Below are 12,863 nucleotides of genomic sequence, written 5' to 3' on the forward strand. Positions count from 1 at the left end.
CCATGGGTCTCCTTCGTGCATTTTTTTTGGGTAATTCAGACCGTGGATCTTGTAGATCCTGTAAAATAATGTATCCATGCAAAAAAATCAGCTTGTGCGGACATCGATAGGTATATCAAAAGTTGAGTTTTTAAACGAAAAAATAAACGGTTCTGGACAATTTAACTTAAAAAAACAGTTGACAGTTCCAGGCCGTCCATTTTTTCTTCTAAAACTCAACTTTTGACATATATATCAATGTCCGGATAAGTTGATTTTTAAAATATATACACTATTTTACAAGCCCTACAAAATGCACGGTTTGAATTATTCAAAAAAATGCGCGAAGAAGGCCCACAGGGGTGCTTGCGGAAAACCCCCTATCCGGCTCATCCGGACAAAATTTAATTTTAATCTCTTATATAAGATAAAATATTTACTACAACTGTTTCTGTGAGAAGGATTATGCGGAGCACCATCGCGCACATCCAAAATGTATTGGACGAGTCTTCTTTAAATAAAATTCATTAAAATCTGAACTATCTTAAGTCAGAAAGGACGACTAAAATCACCCGCCTCCATGATTGTCTTATTTACGGCTCCTCGTGAATAAGACAATCTTGTTCAATATAAATAAACCCCTTTGCATGTGATGTGATTCATTTTGGCTGAGGGAAAAAACAAAACCTTCGGTTTTTTCCGTTCCACCACCCCAATGGAACCCGAGAGAATTCCGAAATCCTTCGGTTGTTTCCCTCACAGGAGCCTGCGAACAACCCTCCAACGTTGCAAGTCACTAAAGTCCAGTTCGAAATCATCTCCTCGGTCTCCAAACTCTACAAATATTACTACTACGAGGAAAACCAGTGCAACGAGAGAAGAGGAGTTGAAAGAAGTTTTTCGCCGTTTCGATGGAGACAGCGACGGGAAGATATCGGCCGTTGAGCTGAGGGCTTATTTCGCCTCGATAGGGGAGTACATGTCGCACGAGGAGGCGCGGGGAGTCATCGAAGATCTGGATGCGGATGGAGATAACTTGATGGATTTTGGAGACTTTCTGAGGCTGATGAAGAAGGAAGGTAAAGGAGACGGGGACGACGAGGACATCAAGGCCGCGTTCGAGATGTTTGAATTCGGGAAGGGGTCGGGACGGATCACGTCGAAGAGTTTGCAGAGGGTTTTGAGCCGGTTTGGGGATGAGAAATCGCAAGATGAGTGTGAAGCCATGATTCGGGCGTACGATGCGGACGGGAATGGGGAGCTGGATTTTCACGAGTTTTACCAGATGATGGCCTGATGTACTTTTCGAATTATCTTCTTTGTGTTTTTATTGCAGTTATTTTACCTGAAAACATGCATTTACAGGAAATTGCAGTTGATCAATATTGAGAGGAAACTCACAAACTGTGTGTAATACATTATTGATTATACAAGGTGTTGCATTTTCCATCAGATTTGATAGGGTAGATGTGGAGGACACATCTGGTCACAAAATCCGTGTAGATTTTTGCAGATTTTATAACAAGGAGGGTTTGAAAGATATCTCGATCTTACTCAAGTCAAATATTACATGCATTTGTATCTATATATATATTGGGAAAAGTTCTGAATGCAACTTCGAAATTAGAACATAATGGTCCATAGATATATAAGTCGTGATTTCGCTACGTGCACGTCAGAGAGAATTAAGATCGACTTTGTCTGGTTCCGATTAGTTTGGTTCATTTCCTCTGAGCCTCTGGTTAGGATGAGTGGATCGCCTTGCCCTTCGCCTGACCTGCACACAAGTAGGCACGAGTGCAGGACCAAAAGACTACACCAGAGGAGCTCCGGAATGGCCCTCCTGCGTGAGAGTGAGAAAAGTGCAGAGCAAGTAGGAATGGAGTGGGTTTGAGTGGGGAGAAAGCATGTACTTAGGGTTGCTATCACTGGGTTGAGTGGGGAGAAAGCATGTACTTAGGGTTGCTATCATTGGGTATTTATAGAGATCTCCTTACTTGCTCTCCAAGTACGAACTCCTGCGTACGTAGCACACGTCGGCTGACATCACTTCAACGTCACAGATAGGGTTTAGTTACCGCTTTGAGAGTGAGCTGGCACCCCCATGTGCGCTCATCATTATCCTTTACCGTAACTGTCAGACGTGACATCACAAACGTCACCATGGCACAAAGCGGCTACTCACACGAGTGAGTATATTAAAGGTTGTTCCGTATTGTTAAACTGTTTTTTTATGGTAACGTTGTTGATGATTAGGTGCTTTATTTGTATGCTATTCTCTCTCATGAAATCGTAAGTTGATCAATGAACTGCATATGATGTTGGTTACATATTTTCACTATAACTTAACAATTAGGCTGTGCAAGAGCAAGATGCAAGTTAAACAAACATAGAAAGATCAGCATGCAACCTTCCCTGCTATGATACTTCCAAAAAAATTGTCAAAGATTGTGACAGAACCAGGTAAACATTCTTTTCAGCGGAAAATTTGAACAATAATAGTGTTTAGTCAAACCAGGTCGATACAACACTCCCACTCAAGATTCTTGAGTCTGGGATGGAGGCAGTTGACATTAAGAGCTTATTATTGCTGTAATCAGTAATAAGATATGTATGATGGAGGCAGTTGGCATTAAGAGCCTATTCTTTCAATTACCATATTCCTTGAGAAACAGATAATCAGGTATACATGTTAATTAGTTTGGCATGAACTCATCGCGCTGTGCAATATCATGTTGCGGGCTTGTATATGGTACAATTTTGAGGCATCAGCTGAAATACATGATACTGATGATCTAGTTAAAAATATTAGAATCGCATTGATCTCAATAGTTTTGTTCTTCATGTTTCTTAATCTTTGGGTGTGTTAATCTTTCCATCTAGTATTTTATAAGAGGACCCCTCTTTGATTGAGGAGTAAGGTCTTATGCGTGGCAGGGCGGTGCAGGTACTTGGAGCGATGGAAAACTATTAACTTGAATAGGAAGGAATGGCAACAGCATTCTGTCAGTGTGTATCATTTGTCAAATTTAGTAAATTACAACTTCGTTCTTGTTAGCTGTATGATTTGTTTTTGCTAGCATTCAACTTCTGTGGCTTTGTTTGTTTCAACATAAAGTGTTTTGCTTCAGAAAGACAGAAATATTTTCATGTAAAACTTTTTAGGGTAGGAACTTCGTCGTTCCTCTGTTTTCGGTGTTTGGCTGATACCTCAATGGAAGTTCTAAACAAAAGGGGGGAAATGGGAAAAAAAAAAGCTCTCAAATACTTGAAGTGACAGAAAGGGTACTTTCAAGGGCAACTAAAGTGAGCAATGCATTGCTGAATCTCTCTTCTTCCCCCCACCCCAGCTCTCTCTCTCTCTCTCTCTCTCCAAGTCAGAATGTTGGTCTCTTCTGTTTTTCCTTTTTTCCCTCATGGTTGGTGGAACTCTCTCTCTCTCTCTCTCCAAGTCAGAATGTTGGTCTCTTCTGTTTTTCCTTTTTCCCCTCATGGTTGGTGGAAAGAAGTGCTGATCTATCGCATGGCTCTGTGTTTTGGAAATGACCTGTTGAAGTTTACTACCTAAGTTTTTTATGAACCCATTTAGTGTAACTTTTTTCCCTGAATTTTTTTTTGCACTTTGGCATATCCAACCATCTAATGAGTTATGAAGCTATTATCACCGTCAGAAAGTGTTACACTTCTTCCGCAGGTTATGAAAACTTTAGTCACTTCGGAAGCTCCAGAAAATATCTTGTTTGATGGGAAGCCCCATTTGGGAACTGACAGATTGGTTCACTATTACGCAACTTTCGGCAGCATCTGCAAAGATTGGGCGTGAGCCACAGTTTTCTTCCCAGAGTGCCCTAGACACAGAAACACATAGTTTCAAACTTCATTATGAGAATTTATTCCAATACTTGTTTTCTATTGTACGAAAATGTTTCTCGTGTAATGTGCTTAGGTAGATATTAGGTTTGGGACAAGGGTAGATGACTTGCTTGTGGAGAATGGAAATGTTGTGAGCGTAGAAGTTTCTGACTCGAGAAGCAACTTGAAGTTTAATAGCCAGAAGTTGGGATGTGATGCAGCTGCACTTGCAGTTGGACATTCTGCCCGTGATATATATCAAATGCTTCTCTCTCATGATACAATCCTGGTTCCTAAAGAATTTGCTGTGCGTTTCTCAGCTAATATTTGTGTCATCTGCTTCCATTGCGACATGCATTTATTATTTTTCTCTCATATCATGACATCTGCATTCATTTCTGAGTTAACATGGAAAAACAGAACTACACACCATGTGGCCGGACCACTCTATGTCTCGATCTCTTTGTGCGTGGGCATGTGATTGAAATTGTACACAGGTGCGTCCACAGGTGCCACTTGTGTGTGTCTATTAACATGTGCATGTGGTTCATGCCATAGTTCAAGATTAATGGAGTAACAGTTTACTGTTTCCTATTCTATTGTGATCATAGTATGATAGAATCGATATCACCTCCTTCATCATCAACCACCGGATGGTACCAAGACAAGCAGGCTTGATCATATCCCAAAGAGCCCAACCATTACCTCCTTCAGTTTTTAGAAACTCAACATGATACCGATTCATTAGAGGCAATTACAGCATTATCAAGAATACGTTGAAACAGAAAACTAAAACCAGAAGCATTTTCATCATTTTTGATGACTGGAACACATTTTCCATTTTAAGCATTTATTTTTTGGTGGCTTCTTTAATTTTTTGGCTCTTATGATCCGGGCTAGTGTATATAATACCCACCCCCTGCCCCCACAAGGAAAGAAGGGGGAAGGGCTGGGGAACAAGCTCGGTGAGTGGCTTGGTGAGGAATGTGGATTGTACCTCTAGTTAAAAAGTTGAGGGGAAGACATTTAAATGGTAACAGGGTAAAGAACATCAAATGAGCAGGGTAGAATTCTGTTTGCTATGCAGATAGGGCTCTTCTTCCATATCAGTTAAAGACATGGACTCCGTGCACTTTGGTTTTATCAAGATGCTAGTATTATCTTCGATCATTTGTGGAAAGTTGTTACAAGTGCTCTATTTAACATTTTTGCGGTTTGGATATGTGGAGATTGATGTTTTCTCTAATTCTGTCAGTTACGTTCTTATTATCATTATTTACTTTTCTTTTAGTAAGGACTTACGTGACTTTACAGGTTGCTTTGCATATTGAGCATCCTCAAGAACTGATAAACGGCATACATGTTGGTTTGCGTATTGAGCATCCCAAAGCATTGACTTGTTTTGACACCTATTGGAAAAATCCAACGATGACAGTTTCAGGTGGAGTATTTCCAATGTCAATTGACATTTCTCTTATGCATCTGAAACTTTCCTCATCCTTGATATTCCTAGCCAACCGAAACAATATTCCGTAACCCAGTTTTGATCCTTGGTCATGTGATTGATAATTCGGTGTGTGGAGAGGATGGAAATCTTCATTCCTGAGTTCATGTGGATGGGATCTAACAGGTCACTTGCAGGTTGTTCTCACTACTACAAATACGTCAGAACTATGTATCAATGGCATGTCATTCTCTCGACATGCGTCTAAGTGGGCCAATGCAGCACTCGTTGTTACCGTCTCGTCTAAGGATTTTGAGTCTCTTCCATGGGCCTCCAGCAGGAGTTGAATTTCAGGTAGTTTTGGTGTTCTATGTTCATCTTCACTTGGTTTGTTTCATTATTTTTTGTAAATCTCAACCCAACAGTTCGGTGGACCACAGTCCAATGCAGCAATCAAAAATTCAGTTAAAGCTATCTTCCTGCTAACGGACTGGTCAATCAAATGTCTTTAGGCCATGGAATTTGTGTTTACATGATTAGTGTCTATTACAGTTTTATTTCATGGAAAGCAGTCCCTTTTATTCTTTTTCTTCTTTTTTTTCTTGTCATACCCCTTTAAACTTTAGTTTTAACCTTTGCCACCATTATACAGAGAAAATTTGAGCGAAGAGCGGCTACAATGGGAGCGGGCAATTTTCAGGTGCCTGTGCAAACAGTTACTGATTTTCTGGAACACATGTTGCCGGGTAAAGCATTTTTTTTCTTTCCTCATACCTAATTTCTTACTTCCAAATCTGTATCTAAACTGAATTGCCTTGGATGCTCAGGAGCATCTATACAACCCTCGAGTTATCGACTGGGAGTTAAGGCAGCCAGCCTCCATGAATTGTTTCCAAGTTATTTAACGGAGGCTTTACAAAGTTCAATCTTGACGTTTGACAATGAGGTTTTCTTTTAATCTTCATTTTCTTCTCTCCTTTTTGCTTCATGTTAAATGCACGAAATACATAGTTTTTTTTTTTTTTCAAACTACCATTTTCCCCTCTAAAAATTGGAATTTCAGTTACCAGGATTCATCTCCAGCAATGCTCTTCTTCAAGGAGTAGAGGTAACCCCATTCAGTTTTGCGGCTTTTCTATTACTTGATCCATGTTTTCTACTTTCATTTTGCCTTCCTATTTACATAGTGTGCATTTCACTTCAGAATGGTATTATCTGGCACTTGTTTTTGGATCTGCAGTTTAATTTTCCGTTGTCGACAAATCATAGTACTTTTTTCCTTACGAATGACTGAGCATTTTACAATACTTTCCTTTTTCTTTTCCCAGACAAGAACCAGTTCTCCTGTCAAAATTCTCCGCAGCGCTGAGACATACGAGTGCACATCTTTAAAAGGACTCTACCCAATCGGAGAAGGAGCAGGTTATGCAGGTGGGATTGTGAGCGCTGCTGTTGATGGGATGTATGCTGGTTTTGCTTTGGCAAAAAGTCTAGATCTCTACTGGTGCAGCGTAGAGTCAGTTTTGGGCAAGGCTAAGAGTTCTGGATTTACAAGTTACTAATGGATTTCGGTCATTTCATTCCAACTGATGTTGAATGGAGCTGAAAGGAGGTAACTAGTTTGTAGTTGGCTTAGATTTTTGGTTGCTGAATTTTTTTTCCGGTCGAGAAATTTTGCATTCCGTTCATAATTTGTATCAGCAACCTGTAAAAGGGATTGTTATGTTCTCGATAAGGTGTCGATGAAAATTTAGCTATTTTATCAAAATGCCTCTTCATTTTTATCTTAATATATTCTTGTGTCATCAAATGCCTCTTCTTATAATGTCAACAAGAGTGTGATTTATCACTTGACGGAGTAGTCTTAGTTCAGAGAGAAACCTGAGTTAAAATGGTTGGCCTGATGCTCAATGAGCAGGACAGACCCCATGTTAGTAGACGGTGGGATTAGTCTCAGAAATTAATCAAAATGTGTATATAAGTTGATCCAGACATCTAAGATGTTAAAAAAGGAATAAGAGATAGAGTAGTCTTGTGTCCTCAATCATTGGAAGGGAATACCATGGTCTCCCATAGGACGGACCTATTGAATAATTTCTTCTTGTTTTGGTCTGATCTTTTCTTGTACTTTGTGCTGGATATGTTATGTCATGTGCTATATTTTCTTCTAAATGAATGAAGATTTTTTCTTTTGCAAAAAAAAAAAAAAATAAAGAAGAAGAAAAGAAAAAAAAAAGGAAAAGTCGTTTTGGCAGAGCAGAAACCAAAAACTGATGCGGTTTTTATGCTTCTTCTATTGTTATGATATTATTCTATAATTTGGGATTTTGTATTACAAGGTGTTTGCTAGGCAAAACTCTTGTATTGTGTGGGCTCCACTCACATTTTTTGGGCTCCACACACCTTTTTGTAAGTGCGTGTGTAAATTTATGATGCGATTGTTAAACTTTAGGGCTCTAACATTAATCGAGGTGTACACTATCTGGTGTGAAAACCTAGTAATCAAAAGAAAAAATGTGCGAATAATAAAAAAATGTGCAAATTGTATATGGTTGTATCATAGTTAGCATAGATTTCTTGGCTTCAGGAATTTTTACAAGTTTTGAGCATCCATAAACCACGTCATCAGTCAGACTGTTAGTGGACGATGTGAGATTGGTTGTACAGGGGTAGGTGAGATGTGCCTAAGTTGGTTTGGACACCTGGTTATTAAAAAAAAAATTTGCAAACGGTCAATTAGGTTTACACCTGAGGCAATTTCTGTAGCAATGAAAACCATATAATACTGATATGTTGTACTATGTCGGGAGACAATATGATCAGAGATGGTCCACGTCCATACCTTATGCTTATGATCAAAGATGGTCCATGTCCATACCTTGTGCTTATGGAAAACATGGTATTCAATGTCAACTGAAACATCCTTACAAACCAAGTCTGATTTAAGAGAATTCTTTCATTATTTTTTGTTGAAAAACAACATAAGGTGTAGTCCCGGGATTTGGCCTGATAGTTCTGGCTCCAGACTTAGCGGTTTGCTCCTTTCTATGGTCTTATGTCTAATTTATTTTTCTTGCCATCAACTCCCGAGGTCACCTCACCTCAAGGGTGGAACCAGGAATTAATTATACCTTGGGCTAACCCAAATTTTTTTTCAGTGGGCAAAACAATGTATATAATATGCATACGAGCAATCTCTAAGAAATAAGGCTTGTAATTTATTCCATGCACCACGCATATTGCTAGCACCATCATACACTTAGCCTCACATATTGTGAATATCCAAATTGTAACGAGTGAGTACCTTAGATATCTATTTCTTAAGAGTTAATGCAGTAGTGTTTTTAACATGCACGATATGAAAATTAAAAAACGCTTCCATGCAAAACTCTTGGACACCAACAAATTTCAAAAACCGCTCCAAAATTTTTTTTTGTACCATTATAATTTAAACCTAAAAGAGTAAGATTGTAAAAACCAACATTTTTAAATTTAAGCATACCAGCTAGTGTTCTGCATCAACTAATTCAGTAAAACTCTAAGCACACTAGCCAATGCTCTGCATTTAACAAAAGCAAAAGAAAATCGGCCTCACCTCATGTGTAAGCATGGAAAAGACTATGGAAGAGACTATAAAAATTAGTTCGAAGTGCATGCAAACTGGATTGGAACACCTGTGCTCGTCAATGATACAGAGGAAATTAAAGAATGCTATGTAGTTAAGAGACAACACGATAAACAAAATGGATGTAGTTGGAATCGTGATGGTGAAGTTAGAAACGAGAACAATGATGGATTAGTAAGAGTGACGTTGAAGATTCGTTGGGTGAGAATTGATATTTGAGAGATGTTTCGATCACATCCAAAGGCGATCAATAACTAAAAACGATGAGATTTGCATTAAATGAAAGTTTCGGGCCACCTTATCCGCACTTTAGACTAATCCCTACAGCATCTTTTATAGTCGTTTCACACGCTTACGCATGAGGGTGATGTGGCCCCAAGAGTTGTTGACAAGAAGAAACGAATCTGAGACCTTAGAATATAGCAAACACCTAATTAACTTCCAGACCAAGAACACTTGGTCATCCCCTTAGGGTTATATTGATACGATATGTTATGGTAAAAATGTGGTAAGAAGATACGTGGGTCCATTTCTTTGACGGATTAATGGACAAATAGTTAAGAGATTTATAATCTTGTGCAATAAACAGCCTCATATGTGTTCGGATCCCCTGTCCGACTCTTCCTGTCTGACCCGTCTGTCCCACCCTTCTCGATCATTGATCTCGCAAATCAATGGCTGAGATAGACCGATCACTTTTTTCTCAAAACGACGTCGTTTTGAAGCTTGAAGCAAAACATGCTCGGCTCATCTCAGCCGTTGATTTGCGAGATCAACGACCGAGAGGAGTGAGACAAGCGGGTCGGACAGGAAGAGTCGGACAGGGGATCTCAGTCGGCCTCATATGATCAGTAGTGATGAGATGTATAATATCACACACCCCATGTGTTACATCTCTGTTGTGTCATATAGCTGACCGACATTTAATCTGATTCGTTATAAAAATTAACCAAATATATATAGATTCTGTGGCTTGCCTTGGATATATATATCTAATTTGATGTTCCTATCTCCTTAACGAAACAAGCTATGGATTTAATGAATTCAAAACGACACAACTCTTGACAGAGTGGAATAGTAATAAAGGGTACATACTGATTCTGGGATGCTGCAAAGCAGTTCCTTGTAGAGCGTCCTGCAAGCGCATCCAGACCGTCCATCTCGGCAATCAATGATCCGGATTGAAAACAAACTCTTTCAGAAAAAAGTTAGGGAAGAGTTAACTTTTCCTGGAATAGTTTGTTTTTAATCCAAACCACTGAAAAATACTTTTGGACGATCCAGATGAGTCTTGCAGCGCTTTACAAGAAACTGCTTTACAACCTCCCTGATCCGGGTCCATACAACCGACCTCAATCAAGTAAATTTAATTTAGTTTCATACATTTTGATACCTACTAAACATCATTAGAGATGATTTTTCCTTCCAAAATAATCAAAACCCACTTGACAACTTGTAATTTGGAACATCATGACATGTGTTGAGCCACCACAGGGCTCTTTCAAAGGACAAAATTAAGAAATGCCAAATCATGGTAGATGACATTGTTGGGGGGGCAGAAATTGTGCTAGGCCATAGAATTTATTATAAAAAAATATGTATCACAATGATTGACTTTGCATATTAATTCTTGCACATGAGAGGCCATCATTTGGCCCCTCATTCTATGTTCACAAAGAAGATTGGCTGCAGTGTGCAAAGAAAAATAAAACTTGTACCTTTATCCATTTGCTTTTTAGGTCATCAACATAAATAATATGCCACACAAGGCATTATGTAGATAAAGTGTTTTCTTCCCTTTTCAGAGAAGGTTCTCAATAATATAATTAATAGAAGAAGGAATCATTTTATGTATTATTGAAAGAAGGGCCTTTTTTTTTTTTTTGCAAGCTAAGAGAATGGCAAGGTTTACAGCAGCTCGAATCCACGTAGAGAAGGTTTTGTGGTAGATGCATTAAAATTTCGCGTACATACCTTATGTTCCCCATTCAATTGCTCGCGTTTTGATATATAATCCTAACCTCGACATGCATAGAAGTTGATGCATGCCTATAAAAGAATCGCGCACGGCAATGGGACACCGAGTATGAAGGTTAAGCGTGGTAAACGACTTTTACACAACTATAATTACGTTACATTCGTACACACATTTTTGATTCTACATATTTTTTTCCGCTCGCATTCAAAGTCTTTACGCCATCTCGCATAAAATGACAACTCTGTCCTTAACCTAAACAGTTCACTACAATTTTGGAAATCGCAATGCAGGTCAACTGCCATCGATCAAACACGGCTCCCGCACTCCGAGACTCTCAGGCTTTACTTTGACTAATTACAAACATGGCCCTTGGGATATGTTCTGGTCAACTAAGCCCACAGGGTTGGGTAAATTTTGCAATAAGATAAAGACAAACGTCCAAGTATGAAAGACAACTTTAATTTATGAATAACATCAACCAATAATTTGACTTCTTGATAGCAATTGTCTTGGTTAATGCCCTGAGGGGTCAAGGTTTTTTTTTACCAGATGTTCAAGCTAACTTACATACACTTTGACTAATTCAAGATTCTTTTATGATCGGATGTTCGAGCTAATTTATGTGCACCTTGACTAATTCTAGGGTCTCAAAGTTAACTAGTGTGCAAACCTTCTAGTGGTCCTAAGATTTGAAATGTTTGACTTTCGTAAAATTTGAACTTGCAACGTTTTGGAGGACAAGCCTTTTAGTTGCTTTCTCATACTTGCTTTTGGCCAAACCCTTGGAGTTTTTAGTGGAAGGGTAGGAATTTCATTTAATAATAAAACAGAGTTTACAGGGAACGTCCAAGTTAAAATTTGCAACATGGAATTTGTAAATTAAATTTGCAGTTAGATAAAGACAAACGTCCAAGTATAAAAGACAAAGTTTAATTATAATAACATCACCCAACAGTTTGACTTCTTGATAGCAAGTGACTAGGTTAATGGCCATGAGATGTCTAGGTTACAATTAGATGGAATTTCACGTGGTTACTTGCCTAAAAAAATACTTGGAAAATATTATAAATTGAAACAAAGAAGAAGAGAGGTGGCTTCATATTTCTTGTTAAGTAAAAGGACAAGAGGAGCACTTAGCGGAAAGGATTAATGCCCTCGACGATTAGGAGGAAGATGATTTTTTAGAGTAATTAAGTTAATAATTTTGAGGAAGGTGGTTCTCTTTAATTCTTTGGAATTTTAACTCCGAGTTTTGGAGGTTTTTTTGGTTTAGTTTCATTCGGAATGTCCTTGTGTTTCTTGGCGCGGGGTTGTTTAGGGTGTAGGTTGTTGGATTGTTTTGGGTATGCGGCATTTTGTTGTGGTATTTCAGTCAGTATCTTGCTTTCTTTTGGTTTTGATTTTTAGGTGGCTTTTAGAGGAATTAGCAAAACACCTTAAAAAAAACTTTCATATCAAGTCTATTAGTGATCGCATGAGGCGCAAAATCTGATCTCGCTTTATCTTATCTTATCTAAGCTTAGAGGTGATGGATGGAAGAAGGCGTACCCTTTGTGCCAAACTATATATGATGATAATGTACCCATCATAGTTTGGCCTCCGGAGGAAAAGAAGTTATGGCTGGCTCTTGTTCAATCAAAGAGAAGAGAGAAGTGTAATAGACAGTAAAATTTGCAAACCTTAAATCAAATTTCCACTTGCAAGTTAGGGTTTCAAAAAAGGATAGTTCCTCCTGTCCCTAGACTCCCACTTTAGTAAGGGTAGTTCCTTTAGTAAGGGTAGTTCCTTTAGCCTCTAAAGTCATTTTCATGACCTGTTGGGGGGAGGGTCTCTATTTATTGTAATCATACGTTCAACTCATGGCTTTTGGACCACCTTGAAAAGCAAATGGTCCTCCCATATGGGTGCCACCCCTTTTCTCATGCCAGTATATATATAACCAAAATTGCAATCCAAGCCCAACTCTATCTGATTAAGACTTGTTA

At 38.7% G+C, this 12,863-nt stretch overlaps 1 protein-coding gene and 1 pseudogene across 1 annotated transcript; both read left to right on the top strand.

Moving 5' to 3' along the window:
- The first annotated feature begins 590 nt into the window (after positions 1-590).
- LOC131303240 (probable calcium-binding protein CML41) lies at positions 591-1,431 on the top strand. The gene has a single exon (XM_058330021.1). It carries the CDS (start codon positions 695-697, stop codon positions 1,274-1,276), a length of 582 nt encoding a protein of 193 aa, XP_058186004.1. The 5' UTR covers positions 591-694; the 3' UTR covers positions 1,277-1,431.
- A 295-nt stretch (positions 1,432-1,726) lies between these two features.
- LOC131318375 (uncharacterized) lies at positions 1,727-7,057 on the top strand (annotated as a pseudogene).
- The last annotated feature ends 5,806 nt before the right edge of the window (positions 7,058-12,863 follow it).

The sequence above is a fragment of the Rhododendron vialii genome, chromosome 1a, assembly GCF_030253575.1.
Source record: "Rhododendron vialii isolate Sample 1 chromosome 1a, ASM3025357v1".
Taxonomy (NCBI): Eukaryota; Viridiplantae; Streptophyta; class Magnoliopsida; order Ericales; family Ericaceae; genus Rhododendron; species Rhododendron vialii.

Coding starts and splice junctions, on each gene's coding strand:
- LOC131303240 (XM_058330021.1), top strand. CDS start 695: ATGGAACCCGAGAGAATTCCGAAATCCTTCGGTTGTTTCCCTCACAGG.